This window comes from Trachurus japonicus, chromosome 4, assembly GCF_045865225.1.
Source record: "Trachurus japonicus isolate A0001 chromosome 4, Traja_1.0".
Classification (NCBI taxonomy): domain Eukaryota; kingdom Metazoa; phylum Chordata; class Actinopteri; order Carangiformes; family Carangidae; genus Trachurus; species Trachurus japonicus.
This window is the reverse complement of record NC_140910.1, coordinates 32,239,467-32,257,962: the sequence shown is the minus strand read 5'-3', so window position 1 is coordinate 32,257,962 and position 18,496 is coordinate 32,239,467. Positions and strand designations below refer to the sequence as shown.

The following is an 18,496-nucleotide window of genomic DNA, read 5'->3' as shown; positions in this document are numbered from 1 at the left end:
CACTGTCTCTGTGTACTCTTTTAGGTGATCAACAAGATGCACTGGGTGTCGTGACAGGGTGTCAGCATCAGCGTTTGACTTTCCTGGCCGATATTTGATGTTGAAATGAAAGTCGGCTAACTCACCCACCCACCGATGCCCGACTGCGTTCAACCTGGCTGAGCTCAAAACATATGTAAGGGGGTTATTGTCTGTGTATACTGTGAAAGTGGGGGCGTAATAGAGGTAATCTCTAAATTTATCACAGATTGCCCACTTTAACGCCAGGAACTCAAGCTTGCTAGAATGGAGATGGTAGTTTTTCTCTGCAGGCGTGAGTGTCCTGGAGCCATAAGCAATAACCCGGAGCTTGTTTCCCTGCTGTTGATAGAGCACAGCACCCAGACCTTCGTTCGAGGCATCTGTGTGGAGTACAAAAGGTAAGTCATAGTCTGGATAAGCCAAAATGGGTGGACTGGTTAACGTATCCACCAGGCGTGACACTACAACACTGTGATCTGGTGTCCAATACACAGGTGTTTTGGATGAGAGCTGACCACTCTTAGCATTTTTTGACTTAACTTTGGTAGCTCTCTGACTAGGCTCACTAGGACTCTCTATTAGCTGAAACAGGGGTCTTGCTATCCTAGAAAAGTCCTGTATGAATGTTCTGTAATAGCCTAAAAAACCTAAGAGAGCTCTGACCTCTCCCACATTCTTTGGCTCTTTCTCTTTCAAATGCTGAACTGCCTCAATGTCTTTAGGGTCAATCTGTACACCTTCACGAGTCACTAGGCGTCCTAAATACCTAACCTGGCTTTTAAACAGTTCACATTTTTTTGGACGTAGTTTGATACCATGCTCTCGTAGGCGACAGAGCACCTGTCTCAGATCTTCAACATGGTCATGAAAAGTCTTGGAAAAACAGAGAACGTCATCCAAATATGGAGAACAGCACTCGTCCCTTAACCCGTCAAGAACTCCCTCCATACATCTTTGAAAGGCCGCGGGGGCGTTTGTTAGACCGAATGGGAGGCGGGTCCACTCATAAAGCCCCCAGGGTGTGCTAAAGGCAGTCAGGTGTCTGGAGCTCTCCTCGACAAAGCCTTGATGGTACGCACTACCCTGGTCGAGTATGGAGAACCATGAGTACCCCCCCAGACTGTCTAGCAGGTCTTGGATGCGTGGGAGAGGGTGGCGGTCGGGGATGGTTTTCCGATTCAAGCCTCTGAAATCAATACACAGACGTAAACTCTTGTCCTTCTTCCTAACACAGACGACTGGAGATGAGTAGGAAGAAGCAGACTTTCTGATCCAGCCCTGGTCGAGCAGATTTTGGACATAGTCCTTTACCTCCTTGTACAAGGGCTTAGGAACGGAGTTGTAGGACGTTTGCACTGGCGTGTCATCCTTCAGGTGGATTTTTAGTTGCAGGTTTGGGATGCACCCAATGTCACAATCATCTTTGGCGAAGACATCTGACTCCTCATACAACATGTCTCTGACAATGTTTTGTTCATGTCTCTCCAGGTGCGACACATCAACAGGTGGGTGCCATCTCTGTCTTGTTGTGTCCTCTGTCTCATTTTTCTCACTTGTTCCTCTTTGTTTGTCTGTGCTAACCTGAGCTGAGGATGTATTAACTGTGCTAGGGGACATGGGCTCTAACCCACCTGGAAAACAGTTAACTGGTTTAATTTCAGTAGCCTCCTCTAATGTTCCTAAAACTGTTCTCTTAGGGAGGTAGATGTCGTGCTTAGTGGGGTTTTGAACAGGTATCTTAACAATTTTTGAGGACCCACTTGGAACGTCAACTAAGGCCTGAAACAAATCCAACCCCTCAGGACAGTTACTCACAAAGTTGGGTTGAAAGAGCGTAACCCCACCCCCTGGCCATTCTCTGACTCTGCATCTCACCTCACAAATCTGCCCTGCAGGAATAGTGAGACCCATCTTCCCTGTTCTCACACTGCACTCCACAGCTGTCTCACCTGGGGTCAACATCTGGCAAACAGAAACAAGGGCTTCTACAGCACTGTCATTTATGCTTAGTGTTTCTTTTAATAAAGCAGAAATATCAACCTCACTTCTCTGTTCTTTGATTATCTCAACTAAAACATTGCTGCCTAAGAGAGGACAGTTGAGACAGTTCTGGCTGATTAGCATCGGCACTTGAATGGTGACATGTCCACAGTGTTTGTTACCGATTTGGAGTTCAACCTCTGCCCATCCATCAAAGGGAACATCTGTGCCATTTGCTGCAGAAATCACCAGCGGCTCATCGAGAGGGAGGGATTCAAGTGGCTGGATTTGGACATGGGGGAGTGCTTCTTCCATCCAGCCTCTCCCCACCATCGTCACTTGAGCCCCTGAGTCGAGCAACATCTGAAGAGGGACACCATTAATAGCACATGAGACCATACATCGCTTTCCTATGAGCTGTGCTAAGCGTTTCTTTGTTGGTGGTTGACATTGTGTTTTTATTGTTACAGGACTGGCTGTTTTAGAGTGGCTGGGTTGGGCTGATTCCTTAGCTGTCACGGTCACTGGCTGCCCCTCTCCAGTGACCTCATCCCGTTTCCCGATGTCCTCCTTTGAAGACAGCCGACCGCCCGATGTCCAGCTTGGCCACATACGAAGCAGTGAGGGCAACTCATCTTGCCCTGCTGAACACAGTTGCTGCATCTGCCACGGGCTTCAGGTGTTGGTGGCAGTGGCTGGGCTGTGGCTGAGTGTGTGTTCACAGGGGTGGTAGTGTCAGCAGGCCTCACCACTTGAGCCAGTTGTTTGGTCAGGGAGGACACCTGTGCAGTCAGTTCTTTAATAGCGGCACGGTTAGCCTGTAACTCAGTGTCAACTCTAGTCTGCTTAGTTGAGTCACTACAGTCAAGCTGAGCTGGGCTCACAGTCACTGGTCGGTTTTTAGCTACTGTGCCAAGGCGTCTGAGTCTCTCTGTCTCCTCACTGGTGGACTTGGTGATTTGGTCCAAAAGAAAGTCATCACTAACCTGCAAGTCTGTGAGAAGAGGTTTGAGATCATAACGAACATGGTTATTTTTTTCATTCAGACCTTGATACAGAGTGTGGAGAAAGGTACCCTGAACAAGCTTTCTGTCATAGCTAAACTCTGTACCAGGCTGTTGTGACTCAAACAAAACACGCTGCTTTAAACCCATCATTCTGTACAGAAATTGCTGAGGACCCTCTTTGTCTTGTTGTTTAGCATTACTTAACTCTTGAAAAAGTTCAGTGCTGCTTTTGTCCCTGATATGTGCACGGAGAAACCGCTTTAGCTCATCAACAGTTAAATCACTTTTGTTTGTTAACATTTCTCTGAATGCACCAGGTTTTAAGATTTTCATTACAGTGCGTATTACTTCAGACTCGGTGAACCCTTCCTGTATACCATCTTCAATTTGTTTACAAAGGTTACCATAAGACATGTCTGACCCAACATCTGAGATTTGTCCACCATGTAGCTTAAATTCTCTGCGTGGGAGCAGAGCTGCAAAGTCATTCACCCTCAATACCTGGTCTCCCATGCTGGACGACAGGCCCACTCCACCACGGGGAGAACCACCAACCCCCGCGACGAAAGCCCCGGTGACAGCGGAAGTGCCACAGTTCCTCGCCGGCAGTCCACCACCTCCTCCTGAAGATGCTGGACGTGTATGAATGTCTCTGTTGTGTGAGGGGCTGGTAGTGTGTGTGTCTTTGTCCAGTGGTGGAGGTAAAAGGGGATGAATGTCTGTGTTCATCTGTAATGGCTGTGTGGGAATGTTGTGGCTGTGTGTGGTTGTTGTGGATTGTGTGACTGTGTCGTGATACTCAGAATGAGGTGAAGTGGATAGCTGCTCCTCGTGGGGTGATGGATCCTCCCCTGGCTGTCCTGTCTCCTGCGCAGTCCGGCTAGCTTCACTTTCACCCAGGTCTGTGGCCAGCAGGTCACTCAGCAAGTCATTTAGGATAAGGAGTTGAGCCATGCCCTCATCTTCCATAGCACTTAATTTCTCACTCCTGAGGTAGTCCACAATCAGGTCATACAGTTCTGGTTCGCTCAAGTCTTTAATGTGGTGAGTTATGCTGCCATCGTCTATTGAACTCACGATTGCACGAAGCTGTTCTGCATTCAAATATGAAAGACTCTTCTGGATCTTGAAGATCAGCATCCGCCGTGGGGTGACAGTGGCCATTGTGGCGTTACTCTGGTGACTTCCGCTCTCTGGATGACGCTCTGGACTGCAGCAGCCTTCCCTGAAGCTTTGGGCACCGTTTCACGTCGTCGCGACACTCACTTCACTGGCAGGAATGCTAACTCATCCCGGACCGAGCCCCCAAATGTTACCGGCGCCAGAGCTAGGGGTCTCTGGACCGGCAGCATGAGCCTCTCAGGCGGCGGGCACTGAGCGGCTGAGTTACGGTGCTAACAGTTTATCTGTGGATCCAAACACAGGACACGAGAGCTGTTAGCTCATGCTACTGCTGCTCAGCAGGTTTATTCTCTGCACATGCGCTTAATGTTCACATTTCATAATACACAACACTGTAAATACCGTACGAATTACTCTCAGAAAAATATTAATAAACAATAACTCTAGCAGGCAACGTTTATGGTCGGAACTGCTCACACACACACACATATACACTCATTCAGGTTTACCCGACCTTTTGCGGACATGAACGCCCGATAGTAAACAACGACGATAAAGTACATATTTCAACATCCTACTATGCTTAGCTTCCCTTCACGGCTTCGCCTTATGTTGTTACATAGTTTAACTGAACAAAACTGTACAATTAATACATTTTACATACCTGTGGATCCAAACACAGGACACGAGAGCTGTTAGCTCATGCTACTGCTGCTCAGCAGGTTTATTCTCTGCACATGCGCAGAGCAAAGCAGAGCAGAAACTATTTGCTGGACCCACTGGTGTTAAAGCACCATCTACTGGCGCAAAGTGGTAATGCTTTCTGCAAAACTGAGTTTATAAAGTTTCAAATAAAGGTTCAAATATTAAAATGAAAAAGAGGGGGTGTCTGTTAAAGTAATAAACTATATGTGGCTATTCAGACCCACTACACGTCGCAAAAAAAAAAGTCGCGTATACCGCGTCGCGCGCCTAATCGCGTCTCGCGCCTAATCGCGTCTTTGCGTTACGGCCTTTTACACCGCGGACGTAACGAATAAACGGTTACGGTGTGAACGAACAACATAGAACAGGACCAGACGTGGCGTTGTTTCCTCTTTTCACCGACAGCTCCACTCTCCCTTACTTACACTAACTACTGTTATTGTTGAGGCCAGAGAATTGTGGGATTTGTAGTTTTTGACCAATCGCAGGTTGTGCTCTTTCTGTTTTTGTGATTTTCCCGGTTCACACATGTATTTTTTTTTAGGGGCAAATGCGAGTGAAATGCTCGCCCATGGTGGGCATAAGAACATTTAAGACCTGTCTAAAATTATTTAAGACTTGAACACAATAATTCAACAAATTTAAGACATTTTAAGGCCTAAAATTTAGATTTTCAAATTTTTGACTTTTTAAGACCCCGCGGATACCCTGTAACTATTACCCCTGGCAAAAAATGTATTTAATGAAATTTAATTTAATTTTAATGAAAAACATCTGATACAGGATATAAATCCTTTACATCAGACTCAAATAAATAACAACATACAAAAATTAAACACAAATATACCAACTACATACATAATCACTAAAATACATATAACAGAATAATCCCCAAAAATCTCAATAAAACTACAAAACAAAAACAAGAAAGAGAAAGAGAATTGTATTGTTCTGTATATAATTATATATATATACCGTATATATATATAAAGCAATTAAAAAAATGTTTTTTTCATTGAAAGAGATTACTGTTTCATTTATACTTTGTTGGATTGGTTTTTTGTTTCTTCAGTGTTTTTTAAACAGCCAGAAATGATCTCATCTGGTCTGGCTGTTTAAATAGATTTTAAAAATGCAAATATACAGTACATCAGTCAAATACATTGGGAACATTTCCCCATGTGTTTCAAATTTAAACTTCAAATCTCATTAAATTTGCTAATTGTTGGGAAAAAGTTCTTCAATTGTGAAATAATCAAAACTTTATATATTCTACATTATAAATGTTGTTTATTTGACCAGATAACATTTCATTTAAATCCCATTTTGTTCCTGAATCCACCAAACTGCTGGGATCAGAATAATCCTGATGTTCTGGATCAACGTTTTCCTGATCCGACTAAAAAGCTCTGAACGACACAAACTGATGAAGGTTTGATCCATTTTCAAGATTTGATCTGATCAATGATCCAAAATCCGATCAGTTTTTAACCCTTTGTAACAACTGGGTCCAGGACCAGAAAGTGACTTCTCCCACGTTCTCTGAGGAACCTGAACTCACCACAAACGACTCAGACTTGGTTCACTTCAACTTTATTGAGTTTTTTTTTTTTTCTTTTTTTTTCTTTTTTCTCGTTTGACCAGGGTTCAGACACTTCACAGTTTATGAGTCGGACCAGAACCAGAACCAGGACCAGGAACCAGGTCCAAGAGTCCTGATCTGGATCCACATCCCCACACAAAACCACGACAGCATCAACAACAACAAACAACAAACAACAAACATTTCAACACATGAAACAAAACAAAACAAAACAAAATAGACAAAATAAAGGTCAGTATCAAAAAAAAAAAAAAACTACGACACCATCGTTACCCAGCAGCCCAGAGGAAGACGTCGGGACCGGGACCAGGACCGGGACCAGGACCAGGACCAGGTCAGGGAGCAGCTGGTGGGGGGAGGGGAGGGGAGGGGAGAGGGGAGAGAGGGGGGGGGGGGCACTTAGCAGCTACAGAACCAGGACCAGAACCAGGACCAGAACCAGAACCAGGACCAGAACCAGAACCAGAACCAGGACCAGGACCAGGTCTTCCCCTCAGGAGCTGGAGGAGCAGTAACAGTCAGACGGGTCCAGAACCAGCAGCAGGTCCACCGGTTCATTTACACACAGTTCAGTCAGTCGGGACCAGATCGGACCAGGACCAGGACCAGGACCGGGACCAGAACCAGAACCATGTGAAGTTCTGGTCCTGATGATCAGCGGAGACTTTGTGGACCTTTCACAGAGCGGTTGGTCCTGGTTCTGGACTCAGAAAACCAGACCACCAGCACCTGAAGAGCTGAACCCTGGTTCAACTTGGACCAAAAACTACAAAAACCTCTAAACCTCCAACCGAGAGAGAGAGAGTGAGTGAGAGAGAGAGTAAGGGGGTGAGTGAGTGAATGAGTGGTTGTCATGGAAACGACATGATTGACAGGCTGGCCCCTCCCCCGCCGCATCGCGCCGCCGCCGCAACTCGCTCAAAGGCAACAAGGAAATAAGAGAAAAGAAGAAAGAGAAGAAGATGATGATGAAGGCAGCAGCAGCGGCGGCGGTGGCGATGGCGGCGAAGGGGGAGAGGTGAAGGTGTGTTAGTGTTGGCGGTCCGGTTCCATCCGGTTCCATCCGGTTCCATCCGGTTCCATCCGGTTCCATCCGGTTCCATCCGGTCGGGTCCGGTCACTTGAGGTCCAGCACCATGCTGGCCGGGTTCTCCAGGTATTCCCGCCACAGGTTGGAGAAGCGGCACATGGTGGCGCCGTCGATGATGCGGTGATCCGCCGACCAGCTGACCGCCATGATGTGAGCCGGGACCACCTGACCGCCGGCGCCGAACCGGGGCAGCACCTGAGAAACACACACACACACACACACACACACACACACACACACACAGCGTTGGAATTAGCATTCGGCCCCAAGTTTTCAAAACAAATGAAGATTTTTTTTCCCGCTATATACATTATAGTTCAACATTTTGTCAAATTGGCCCATTGCCATAATCCCTATAGTCATAGCAGTAGGTTCGTTAGTTACCTTTAGTTGTCGGTGCAAGTTATTTTTAGAACGGCGGAGCAGAGCCGTGAGCTGCTCAGAGCTACGCTACGGAGGCTCATGGGATTTCTCATCAAATACACAATCCAACAACTCCACAACGCTCTGGTGGACAAGTTGTGAGCTGCACATTCACCACGCTATGAGATAATAACACAACGTTACCACACAGAGTTGTTTTAGAGGGAAATACAGAGACTGTTTGATGAAAAACTGTCCCTGAAGGCAACGCGCATCAGCGGTTTTGCACGAATTTCCCTCTAAAACAACTCTGTCTGGTAACGTTGTGTTATTATCTCATAGCGTGGTGAATGTGCAGCTCACAACTTGTCCACCAGAGCGTTGTGGAGTTGTTGGATTGTGTATTTGATGAGTTTGATGAGGGAAACCAAGAAATCCCATAATGAGCCTCCGTAGCGTAGCTCTGAGCAGCTCGCAGCTCTGCTCTGGATTATGGCAATGGGCCAATTTGACAAAATGTTGAACTATCCCTTTAAACTCTAATTACCTTTCTTTCTTTTTTTATTATATACCCTGCACACACACACAGGAAGGGGGCGGGGCTTGGCTTATCTAAGTACTTTGACCTCTGTGGTGTGTTCATAGGTCGTTGGAAAGTCTGGAACTCACCTGCATTTTCCCCAGCGCTCCGATGGCGACCTCAGGAGGGAGGATGACTGGTTTGGCGTACGTCCCTCCGATCTACAACACACACACAGAGGAAACAGGTTGTGGTTAGAGCGGGTCTAGAGTCCGTCTCCGTCCTCAGAGCGGCGGCGTCTGGACTCACTGATCCGATGTTGGACAGGGTGAACGTTCCCCCCGTCAGCTCCGACGTTCCCAGCTGCCCCACGGCGCCGAGCGTCTGCAGCCGGTTCAGCTCCTGGGCGATGTCGAACACGCTGAGCAGCTGCACGTTCTTCACGTTGGGCACCAGCAGACCCTGACTCGTGTCCATCGCCAGCCCGATGTTGTGGGACGCCTGAGGGCAAAGAGACACACCAAGGTGATTAGATATAAATGATGTGAAGTAACCGGGTCAGACTGATCCAGACCCAGTGATCTGATCGGATTCTGGGAAACCTGATCAATGACAACTGATTAATGATTATCTGACACATAACAGGTCTGATCTGCTGTTAAAGGGATATTCAGCTACAAATTCAGTTGGGACAGACTTTCAAACCAAGAACTTTTTTATCTGGGCCAGATGTTTTCAGTGACACAAACATACGAAATGTAGAGAAAAAGGGTTATTTTCTGCCTCTGCGCTGGTCTCACATTTGGGCTTATTCTGACCAAATGGTAGCTCCTATCAGAAAAAGAAGCAGACCGTGGTCGTCATAAGGATTTCCTGAACACTTTGGTATGATTTTGGTGTTTCTACAGTAAATATTTTGGAAACACTTGCAAGTTATAAACAGGGGTCCCTCCTGCTTCTCTTTGTATTAGAGTCAATGGGCGGCAGGAAGAGACCTGGCCGCAATGAGAGGCTCACAGTTTAAATTTTGTAATTCTCTCTGCTTCGATGAACACATTGTTAGAGAGAGGACAGAGGAGATCAGATCAGCTGCTGGTTAATTTTAGTCAGAGTCTCCAGGTCATGTGACCGACAGATACCCCCACCTCTTACCCCCCCTCTTACCCTCTTACCCCCCCCCCCCACTCAGAGTCACATGACTGGGCCGGTCCTGGGTCCTGGGAGAGGAGTCGGGGTCTCTCAGCCAATCAGAGCGGAGGACCTCCCACCTCCTCTCTGACCTCTGGAGTTTCTGACCGTGTGTGTCCTCCTGCACGTTGGGACGTTGTCATGGTGACGGCAGCATCTGGTCCACACACAGCAGCCCTACAGAAGCTTAAGGATGGGATGTAGGAGCTCAGTGCATCATGGGAGTTTGGTGAAAGAAGCTAAAATGAGTCGTAGCAACAAGTAATAAATATTTGACACATGAAGTAAAGACATTGGCCTTTGGTCAGCCCTAGATATTATGGTATTAAACTACATCTTTTTATTTAACTAGGCTAGTTAAATCACAGTAGCATACTGATGTGTTGAACTTACAGGCTTGTTACTAAGTATGTATTAATTATCATGATAAATAAAACTCAACCTCACACAGCTCCATGTTGTCTCTGTGTGGTGTTCAGGGACAGTCAGGACAGTCTGAGGACAGAGTTTATATTAATGCACCGTGACACAGTGGCAGGTCTCTGTACGTCTTCACCACAGATCACAGATCAGCTGTTCAGCTGGAGGAGGAAAACTCAGCTGTTCTCGGTTTCACCGCGACGTGCGCCTGGCGTTAGTTTTTTCTCCATATCAAGCTCCGGTAGCGACCCAGGTAAAATACGGGAGGACACCGTGCAGCTTCTGCTCACCTGACTCTGTGCAGCTTCTTCATTAAATCCAAACAGTCCGACACAGCGACGCACTGCTCCTCTTTGACTCTAAAGTCTCAGCAACCGGACTTATACTGAGTCTCCAGACCAGTTGGACCAGTCCCAGCCTGGTCAGATGCGTAGAACTGATGAAGCCTCTTGGATGAAGGTGAAACGTCTTCAGACAAATAACTAAGTCCAGTTGCTTTCGATTTAACCTCCTTTGAAAAAAAAAAAAAAAATTGTTGTAGTGAAAATGATTTTTTTTTTACACGAGTCAAAACGAGCGTCAAATCGCGTATCTCGCGTATCTCGCGTTTGGTCGCGCGTCAAAGCTCGCGCGAAAAAAAAGCGTTCCTCGATGAAATAGACGAAGACGCGATGGTCCCGTCGCCATAAAAGAATCGCGTGTATTGCGTCGCAAAAAAAAAAGTCGCGTCTACCGCGTCGCGCGCCTAATCGCGTCTCGCGCCTAATCGCGTCTTTGCGTCACGGCCTTTTACACCGCGGACGTAACGAATAAACGGTGACGGTGTGAACGGACAACATAGAACAGGACCAGACGTGGCGTTGTTTCCTCTTTTCACCGACAGCTCCACTCTCCCTTACTTACACTAACTACTGTTATTGTTGAGGCCAGAGAATTGTGGGATTTGTAGTTTTTGACCAATCGCAGGTTGTGCTCTTTCTGTTTTTGTGATTTTCCCGGTTCACACATGTATTTTTTTTTAGGGGCAAATGCGAGTGAAATGCTCGCCCATGGTGGGCATAAGAACATTTAAGACCTGTCTAAAATTATTTAAGACTTGAACACAATAATTCAACAAATTTAAGACTGGGATCTCTGCAGTCCAAAAAGGAGGACATGGCTTTTCAATCCCCATACATGTACAGAGCAAAACCTGGGGTCGAGTACACAAGGTTCAGTGTGAGTTGGAAGAATGCAAGCAGTATTCCAAAATGGCATCACGAAGTGGATTAATTTTTACACACTGTGAACACATCCGCTCTTTGCAATACAGTACAGACATAGCCACTGAAGAATGCCTTAGAGAAGATATTTTATCAGAGATGGTGCGCTTAAAATTTTTTGGTGACGCAAAAAAGTCAACCTGTATTAAAAGGCAAGAAAATGCACAGGCAGCACATGTCCCTCTCTGTGTTCAGGTGTCATTTGAGGAAAGCTCAAAGCACTTTTGTTATGAGCCAACTTTACACTATTACAGTCGCCTCGGGAGGATATTTGTAACATACAATTCATCAGCAAACACATGGCATTGCCCTTGTGCCAAACCAAGGATGTCATGTGTCCACAAAAACATAAGCAAATGGCATTTATTTCAAACCAACCCCGATGTGTTCAGAACAGAGGAAACCAGCACCAGTACACCAAAAAAGCACCCAGATACTGTCTATCCACCATCAGCAGAAGTCTTCAAACGACTTGTAGAGTATATATACGGACATAAAAAACTTCCAGCTAACCTGCCAGATGACGTTATAAAACCAAAAGCACTCACAGACTATGTCACAGAGTTGCAGCCAGCAGAGACAGTTTGTGCACTCTGTCCAGGACCTGTAAATCTTGAAGAGTCATCAAGAATCTCCAGAAAGGCCAGGATAATCACCATGAATGGTGTAATTGAAAGTAAGTAATTTGTGTTTTGTCTGCTATTATGGCAGTTTGTAGAGAATGTAACAATGCTAATGATATATTCATGATTTATTTACACCAGATGTATCGACCTATTTCCGGCGATGTCCAGTGTGTCACATAACCTATAGGTACCAGGAATGGCAAGACGGTCTACATAACTTTGATGACCATACAATATTGACCCTGGAACTTTGTGTATACCTGAGACTTAACCTACAGGTATGTACAGTATATTTTTTATGACAAATACTTAAATATGTGTGTGGGTATATTTGTCTTCATAAATCTTATGTAACATGTTTTTTTTGTTTTGTTTTTGCCTCTTCTATAGAACAACGTCTCAGTATCCAAGGTAGTAAATGCAATTGAAGGCCTAAGAAAGGTGACAATTCCTGACAGAGATGCAGTTCTGCATGCATACTGCCACTTTGAGGCATTGACAAGCCATGACTACTCCTTTTCTTGTGTTTGCTGTGGCTACTATCCTCCAGTAGTTGTTATGGACTTACACAAAAAAGGAGTGTTCAACTTCCCTGGTAAGTCACAGTGTCTTGTGTGTTGGGTGGGAGTTATATCATAGTATTTTCAAAACTAGTTAAATTAATTACTGTTTTTCAGTGAGTGACATTAAAGATGCCCCAGAGAACTTCACTGGTGAAGTCAACATTGAAGAGTTCTGGGACTCTGTACAGCTGGAGATGATTTCTCGTGGCTTTGTCCAAAGTATGTACATATTAATGTTTCCTTAAATTAGTAATTACCCTAACTTAATGATGCAATGCACTGTAGCATATTAAGAATGTAACGTGTACTTTTCACAGGTCGTGCAAAGAACAGCTTCAGTGTAAGACCTAGTTATGAGTACTGGGGCCCATGGATAGGAAGGAACACACGTAAATCGGAGATGGCATTAAACACAGAATTTGAAAAAGCATCCTCTGCCAAGTCCTCCACTGAAGCTGAAGTCAGTATGGTGTCAGAGGACCGGCTGGTGGATGAGCTCATGAAGCAGAAGGTAGAGTTGTTGTGTATGCATGTATGTTTGTTTGATTTGCATTGTGCAGTAACATCTTACTTTTATTTCTTGTCTGTATTTCAAAAGGTTTCAACTGTGCGTAAACTGTGCAAGGCCTGTAATTTGGATGCAAAGGGATCGCGGATGGATCTGATTCTTAGACTTAGGCAAGAGATGAAGACACGACACTCATACGACAAGATATTCCAGAAAATCTGGGGAGCATCTGGTAAGGGTCACATTTAACTGCACAATAAATACCTACGATGAGCTACTTGCTCATTTATTATTAATTTTTTTTTCTTCTTCAATTTTCCATTGAAGGTGGGTGGTCAGTGATTCTCTGCCCACATGGTGTGGTGTACAGTTTAAAGTTTAACCTGCGTGCAGAGTCTCCACGAGATTTTGCTGATCTCCTTCTATCCTGGAAACATCTGCCAAATGTCGCAGTTTATGACTTTGCTCGGGGTCTGGCAACTCATGTCAACCTACGTTGTCCAACTGTGATACCTTTCCAACCACATGAAGGGAGATTGGCTGCATCGACACCACAGAACATCACAGCAGCTCAGCAGAACAAACTCAAGATCTCCCTACCATGGCTGACTGAAATGTTGCAGAATCCTGATAAAGATGGGCATCCATGCACTGGCTCCCCAGACCACTATGTCTTGTATGACAAATTCCATGAGGCCAATACCAAAGACCCACAGGAAGTGTTGAGGAGGATCAACCTGGTTCCAGAACTTCAGGGTTCATTGAATAGCCAAGTGGCCGAACAACTTTTTTCATGTATGCGCAAAAACAACTACTTCCTCAATAACATGGCATCCTCAACACACGTTTTTTTGATGAGAAACCTAATACATCACAGAAACAACAAAACGAATGTACAGCTTTTAGAAAAGCAACTACAGAGAGGACGTGAGTCGCATCGTTTGCAAGACATCACACTGGACAAATTTGGACAAGCAGTATTTGGTAAAAAGTATTTTAAAGACATATGTTTTGTTTCTTTGTGGTAATTGGAAATATAATGCTTATGTTGCCTGATAATGATTTCTTAAACCTCAGGACCCCCAGCACCTGATATGCCTACACAGCATCATCCTGCAGTAGCTGGAACATCTCAGCAGCTCCATGTGCTCCCCACTGACCCAAACACAGGTAGGTGTTTTTTTTTTTTTTGGTTGTTTTTTTTAAATCAACACAAAATAGTATTGGCAAGATTTTATGTTAATTCCTTTTTTTGATAGACACTAATGCCTGTGGACCACATTGTGAAACGATCACAAAAAGTGAGAATGTGAGACCATGCCGATCATCATGGTCCTTCAAGCTTCATCCTGCCCAAGAGCAGCTGGTATGTGTTCTTGAAAAAAACAGCTGTGTGATATATTAGACAGATACGTGCTTCTCATCTTGACGCCCTACCACCCATGTTCCTATGTTTATAAATTTAAATATGCTTGCTATGATTTTTTTTTCTTCTTCAACAATCAGCTTAAATACGTATTGGACACTGACAACCAAGCGGGCGAGCTCATTGTAAAAACAAGAAAAAGTTGCCTGACCCGAGCTGACTTCTGGGGGCTTGGATTGAACAAGGAAATGGAATCAACCGTGAGTTAACATTTGAACCCATTTTAATTGTGAGCTAATCATGTTTGTATGTCACTGCCAAGTTTTTGTTTTTTGTTTGGTTTGCAGATAGGAAATGCGTGCTTTGAAGTTATTGAGAAAATTGCTCAATCACAGGTATAAAACATAAATATTGTTTTCGTAGTATACTTTTCCTTTTTATATTTTATGGATATTTGCTCACATTTGAAATGTATCACACAGGGGAAAACCATTTTTGTTGCTGACCTCTATATTGTACCAACCTGGCGAAAACCAACATTGTGTGATCCACTTGCAAGCTTACCTGTAAGTGCAACTTATCCTACTGAATTTTATTCAGATTATATTTCTTGTGTATTTTACCTGTTTGCTTTTGAACTTTTCCTTTGTATTAGAATGATGCTTCAATCAGAGATGCCATTGTCATTCCTGTGTGGAAACCTGGGCATTTCCTGCTCTCTGTAAGTAGTGATGCTTACTGTCACAGGTGGTTTGCATGTCACAGAAAATTTATATCAAATATTAACAAAAGTATCTTCATTTTCTATTGCAGTGCTGTTGTTGTATTGTGTTGTGCTGCACTTTCACACAATGTTGAGTTCAAATGTCACTAACTACAATTACAGGTTTTGAAACCAGTACAGAGAGAAATAGTCTTTCTTGACTCCAAATGTGCTGAAGCACCATTAGGATTTGGTGATAAGGAGATGAGGGAGCTGATGAGGTCACTAACAAAAACTTTTTTTGTGTGTGCTTTTTGGAGTTCATGTTCCAAAGCTGTTCTAAAGAGTTCCATATTTAGTTTTTTAACCAGGTCATGTTCAGATCTGTGTGACAGCCTTTTTATGGTGCAACATAAGTACAATTGTAGTTTTGTGTATCAAATCATGCTTATAAATCTTATATTAGTTTTACAGATTTACCAACATTAACGTATTTCATACAATTGAGTCAAGAAACTGGCACCATAAAAAAGCCTTTTGAAATAATGTGTGGAGTGTGACTGCATGGAAAGGGATGCATGGATGGTCTGTCCTGAATCGGAACCAGTGATGCATGTGAAAAGAGCCCATATTTATCATTATATTATTTACTATTATTTATCTTTTTAATGCAACTGTTTTAGAAACCTTTCCCAGTCACTAAATCCTGGCAACTGGACAGAGAAAACTGGATTACAAATTCAGGTAAGAGTATAAAGTATGTATATATTAATAGTTGAATACTTAAATACTGTAAAACAATAATTACATAATTGACTTCTTTCTGATATCTAGGGTTTTCCACGACAACCATACGGGATTGACTGTGGCATCTTCATGTTGATGGTATTAATTATTTGTGCAATTCTGTGTGCGTTACAGATATCAGCATTAAACTAAAATTACTATGTTTTATTCCTAGAATGCCTTTTACACCACACTGGATGCTCCCTATGACTTTTCTATTGTAAGTTCATTCATGGAATCAAAGTAAGCTCAAAATTACAACAACAAAACATTTATGACATGGTGTGAGGCTTTTGTTTTTTTATCTTCACTTTTCAGATGGACATGCCACTTTTGCGACAGTGGTGGTGTATCATCCTTATGGAAAACTTTGACCTTGGAAGGTGAGACTGCAAATATTTTGATATTGACTTGAAATTGTTGCAAGAAATGTTTTATTTATTTCTATTGTTTAATCATTTTTGAGCCATGGAAAGCTGTTCGCCCACTGGACAGATGCATCAAAAGCCCTCCTGCGAGGTGAGGTGCCACCAGTGTTTAGGCTGATGAAAAGGAAGGTGGATGACATAACTGAGGTCAGATTTAAATTTTGTTTGAGTTCCATCTGAGTTTTTCTTTTGTTTCAGGTCAGAAACCAGCATTTCTATTTCCCTATTTTTTTTACCAATCTTTTTTCCAATTTTACTGCAATTGTGGGGTCGCTTTAAAGAACATGCCATTCACAAGTTGAGGTTAGACCTTCTGTCTGCAGTTTAAAAATAAAGTGTCTAGATCATGCATGATTGGATGATTGCATGATCTCTAATATGTCGAGGAGGGCACTGCTGGATCTTTTCTTTTTTTCTTTTTGGAGCTTGTGTTTTGAATATTACAACTGATCATTTTGCCTATATATTTTCAGGATGAAGAGCAGCAGGCTGAGGTCTCAGTCAGACCTGCCGACAAGGACACACCAGTGGAATGGGTAAGCTTTTTCACAGTATCTATTGGTCAGATACTGTTGGTGCAGCAGCTATGGTACAGACATCTTTCTGTCTTTTCCATAGGACTCGGTTGAAGATCGTATTCTCCATGATTGCAGACATGCAGCAGAGTGGGTTGAGGCCAATGAACAATTGTTCTCTGCCAAAGTGGGCCTGCCTGATATTCTGTGCATGGGGGAGGAGAACCAGGCTGAGGCTGCTCTGCAGTATGGGAGGATTTGGACAGAACAACTGGACGACGATGAGAAGGAATCCATCCTGGAGCCCTTCAAATTTACATTTTTCTCCACTGAGGACATGTGGACATTTTGTGAAGAAATTATGGACAAAAGAAACTGTTTGGCCTACTGTGAATGTCACACAGATGAGTGACTTGTGTTCTGGAAATAAAGGGCTACAGAACATTGATCATGTTGTGACTTGGTGTTTTTTTAATGTTTTTTCTCTTTGATCACTTAATAATTAACTTGGATTATACTGTAGATATCAAGAGGGTTGTATCTAGTGGTACTTAGGTGTTCCAGCAGCACAAGAACATTAGCATAGACATAGAACCAAACTATTTGAAACTATTCGAAATTTATGGTGGTTATGAATAAAAATACAGAATGATACAACAGAAAAACAAATTGAAGAAAAAAAAGTAAAACAGCAGTGCAATAAAGTCAAAGTTAAATGATATTGAAAAGCCAGTGAAGTAATAGTACACAATAAAACTTATAGGCCTATGACAGCTTATGAGATGTTGGCTTATGAATATGAGTAATAACTTAAATTTGTGCACTGACCTATGTTATTCCTGCCCTACATTGTTTTCATTGATCAACTATTTTAGCCTCTTTTCAAGATCCTAAGCTTTATAGTAGGCCACAAAGACAATTGAGCCCCGATTATCACCCACCGTTTGTTTTTCATAATGATAAGTTGTACAGTTAAGCAGCGCAGTGTATGCTATAGAGTCTACATAATATGGCAATCATTAATGAGAATTGTTTTGAAAAAGACAAAGGCTAATGCTTCAATTGTCCATATCAAAAGATTTATTTTATATATACTATAGCAATTGATCGATTTTACATCATATTTTTACTAATTCATGCTTTTGTGAGGAGAGCGATTCAACCGGAAGTGTACTTGCGATTTTATTTTGAAACGTATCCCGTGCATTTCCTGTCCTGATAGTGACGGTGGCTTGTGAGTAGCCTGCCGCGGTAGCGGCCTCACAGTGGAGGCGGCTTGAGAGTGGAGCCTGCACCGGAAGCGACCTCACAGTGGAGGTCTGCAGCCAGGACCTCTTGGAAAATTTAGACATTTTTAGACCCCGCGGATACCCTGTAACTATTACCCCTGGCAACAAACTGTATTGTTCTGTATATAATTAGATAAAGCAATTGAATTTTTTTTTTTTTTTTTAATTGAAATACATTATTGTTTCATTTATACTTTGTTGGATTGGTTTTTTGTTTCTCCAGTGTTTTTTAAACAGCCAGAAATGATCTCATCTGGTCTGGCTGTTTAAATAGATTTTAAAAATGCAAATATACAGTACATCAGTCAAATACATTGGGAACATTTTCCCATGTGTTTCAAATTTAAACTTCAAATCTCATTAAATTTGCTAATTGTTGGGAAAAGTTCTTTAATTGTGAAATAATCAAAACTTTATATATTCGACATCAT

The 18,496-nt window shown here is 43.2% G+C and overlaps 1 protein-coding gene and 1 long non-coding RNA gene across 2 annotated transcripts; one reads left to right on the top strand and one right to left on the bottom strand.

The window, feature by feature from the left end:
- Window positions 1-7,516: 7,516 nt before the first annotated feature.
- On the bottom strand, window positions 7,517-8,912 carry LOC146989258 (lipoamide acyltransferase component of branched-chain alpha-keto acid dehydrogenase complex, mitochondrial-like). The gene is made up of 3 exons (XM_085775472.1): window positions 8,721-8,912; window positions 8,561-8,632; window positions 7,517-7,723 (listed from the first exon to the last, which is right to left on the bottom strand). The coding sequence occupies exons 1-3, from the start codon at window positions 8,886-8,888 to the stop codon at window positions 7,556-7,558; spliced, it is 408 nt and encodes a 135-aa protein (XP_085631598.1). The 5' UTR covers window positions 8,889-8,912; the 3' UTR covers window positions 7,517-7,555.
- Window positions 8,913-14,054: 5,142 nt separating this feature from the next.
- LOC146989257 (uncharacterized) lies at window positions 14,055-15,085 on the top strand. Its single transcript, XR_015035789.1, has 6 exons — window positions 14,055-14,148; window positions 14,238-14,344; window positions 14,485-14,604; window positions 14,692-14,739; window positions 14,827-14,910; window positions 15,000-15,085. It is a non-coding gene; the product is annotated as an uncharacterized LOC146989257 (long non-coding RNA).
- The last annotated feature ends 3,411 nt before the right edge of the window (window positions 15,086-18,496 follow it).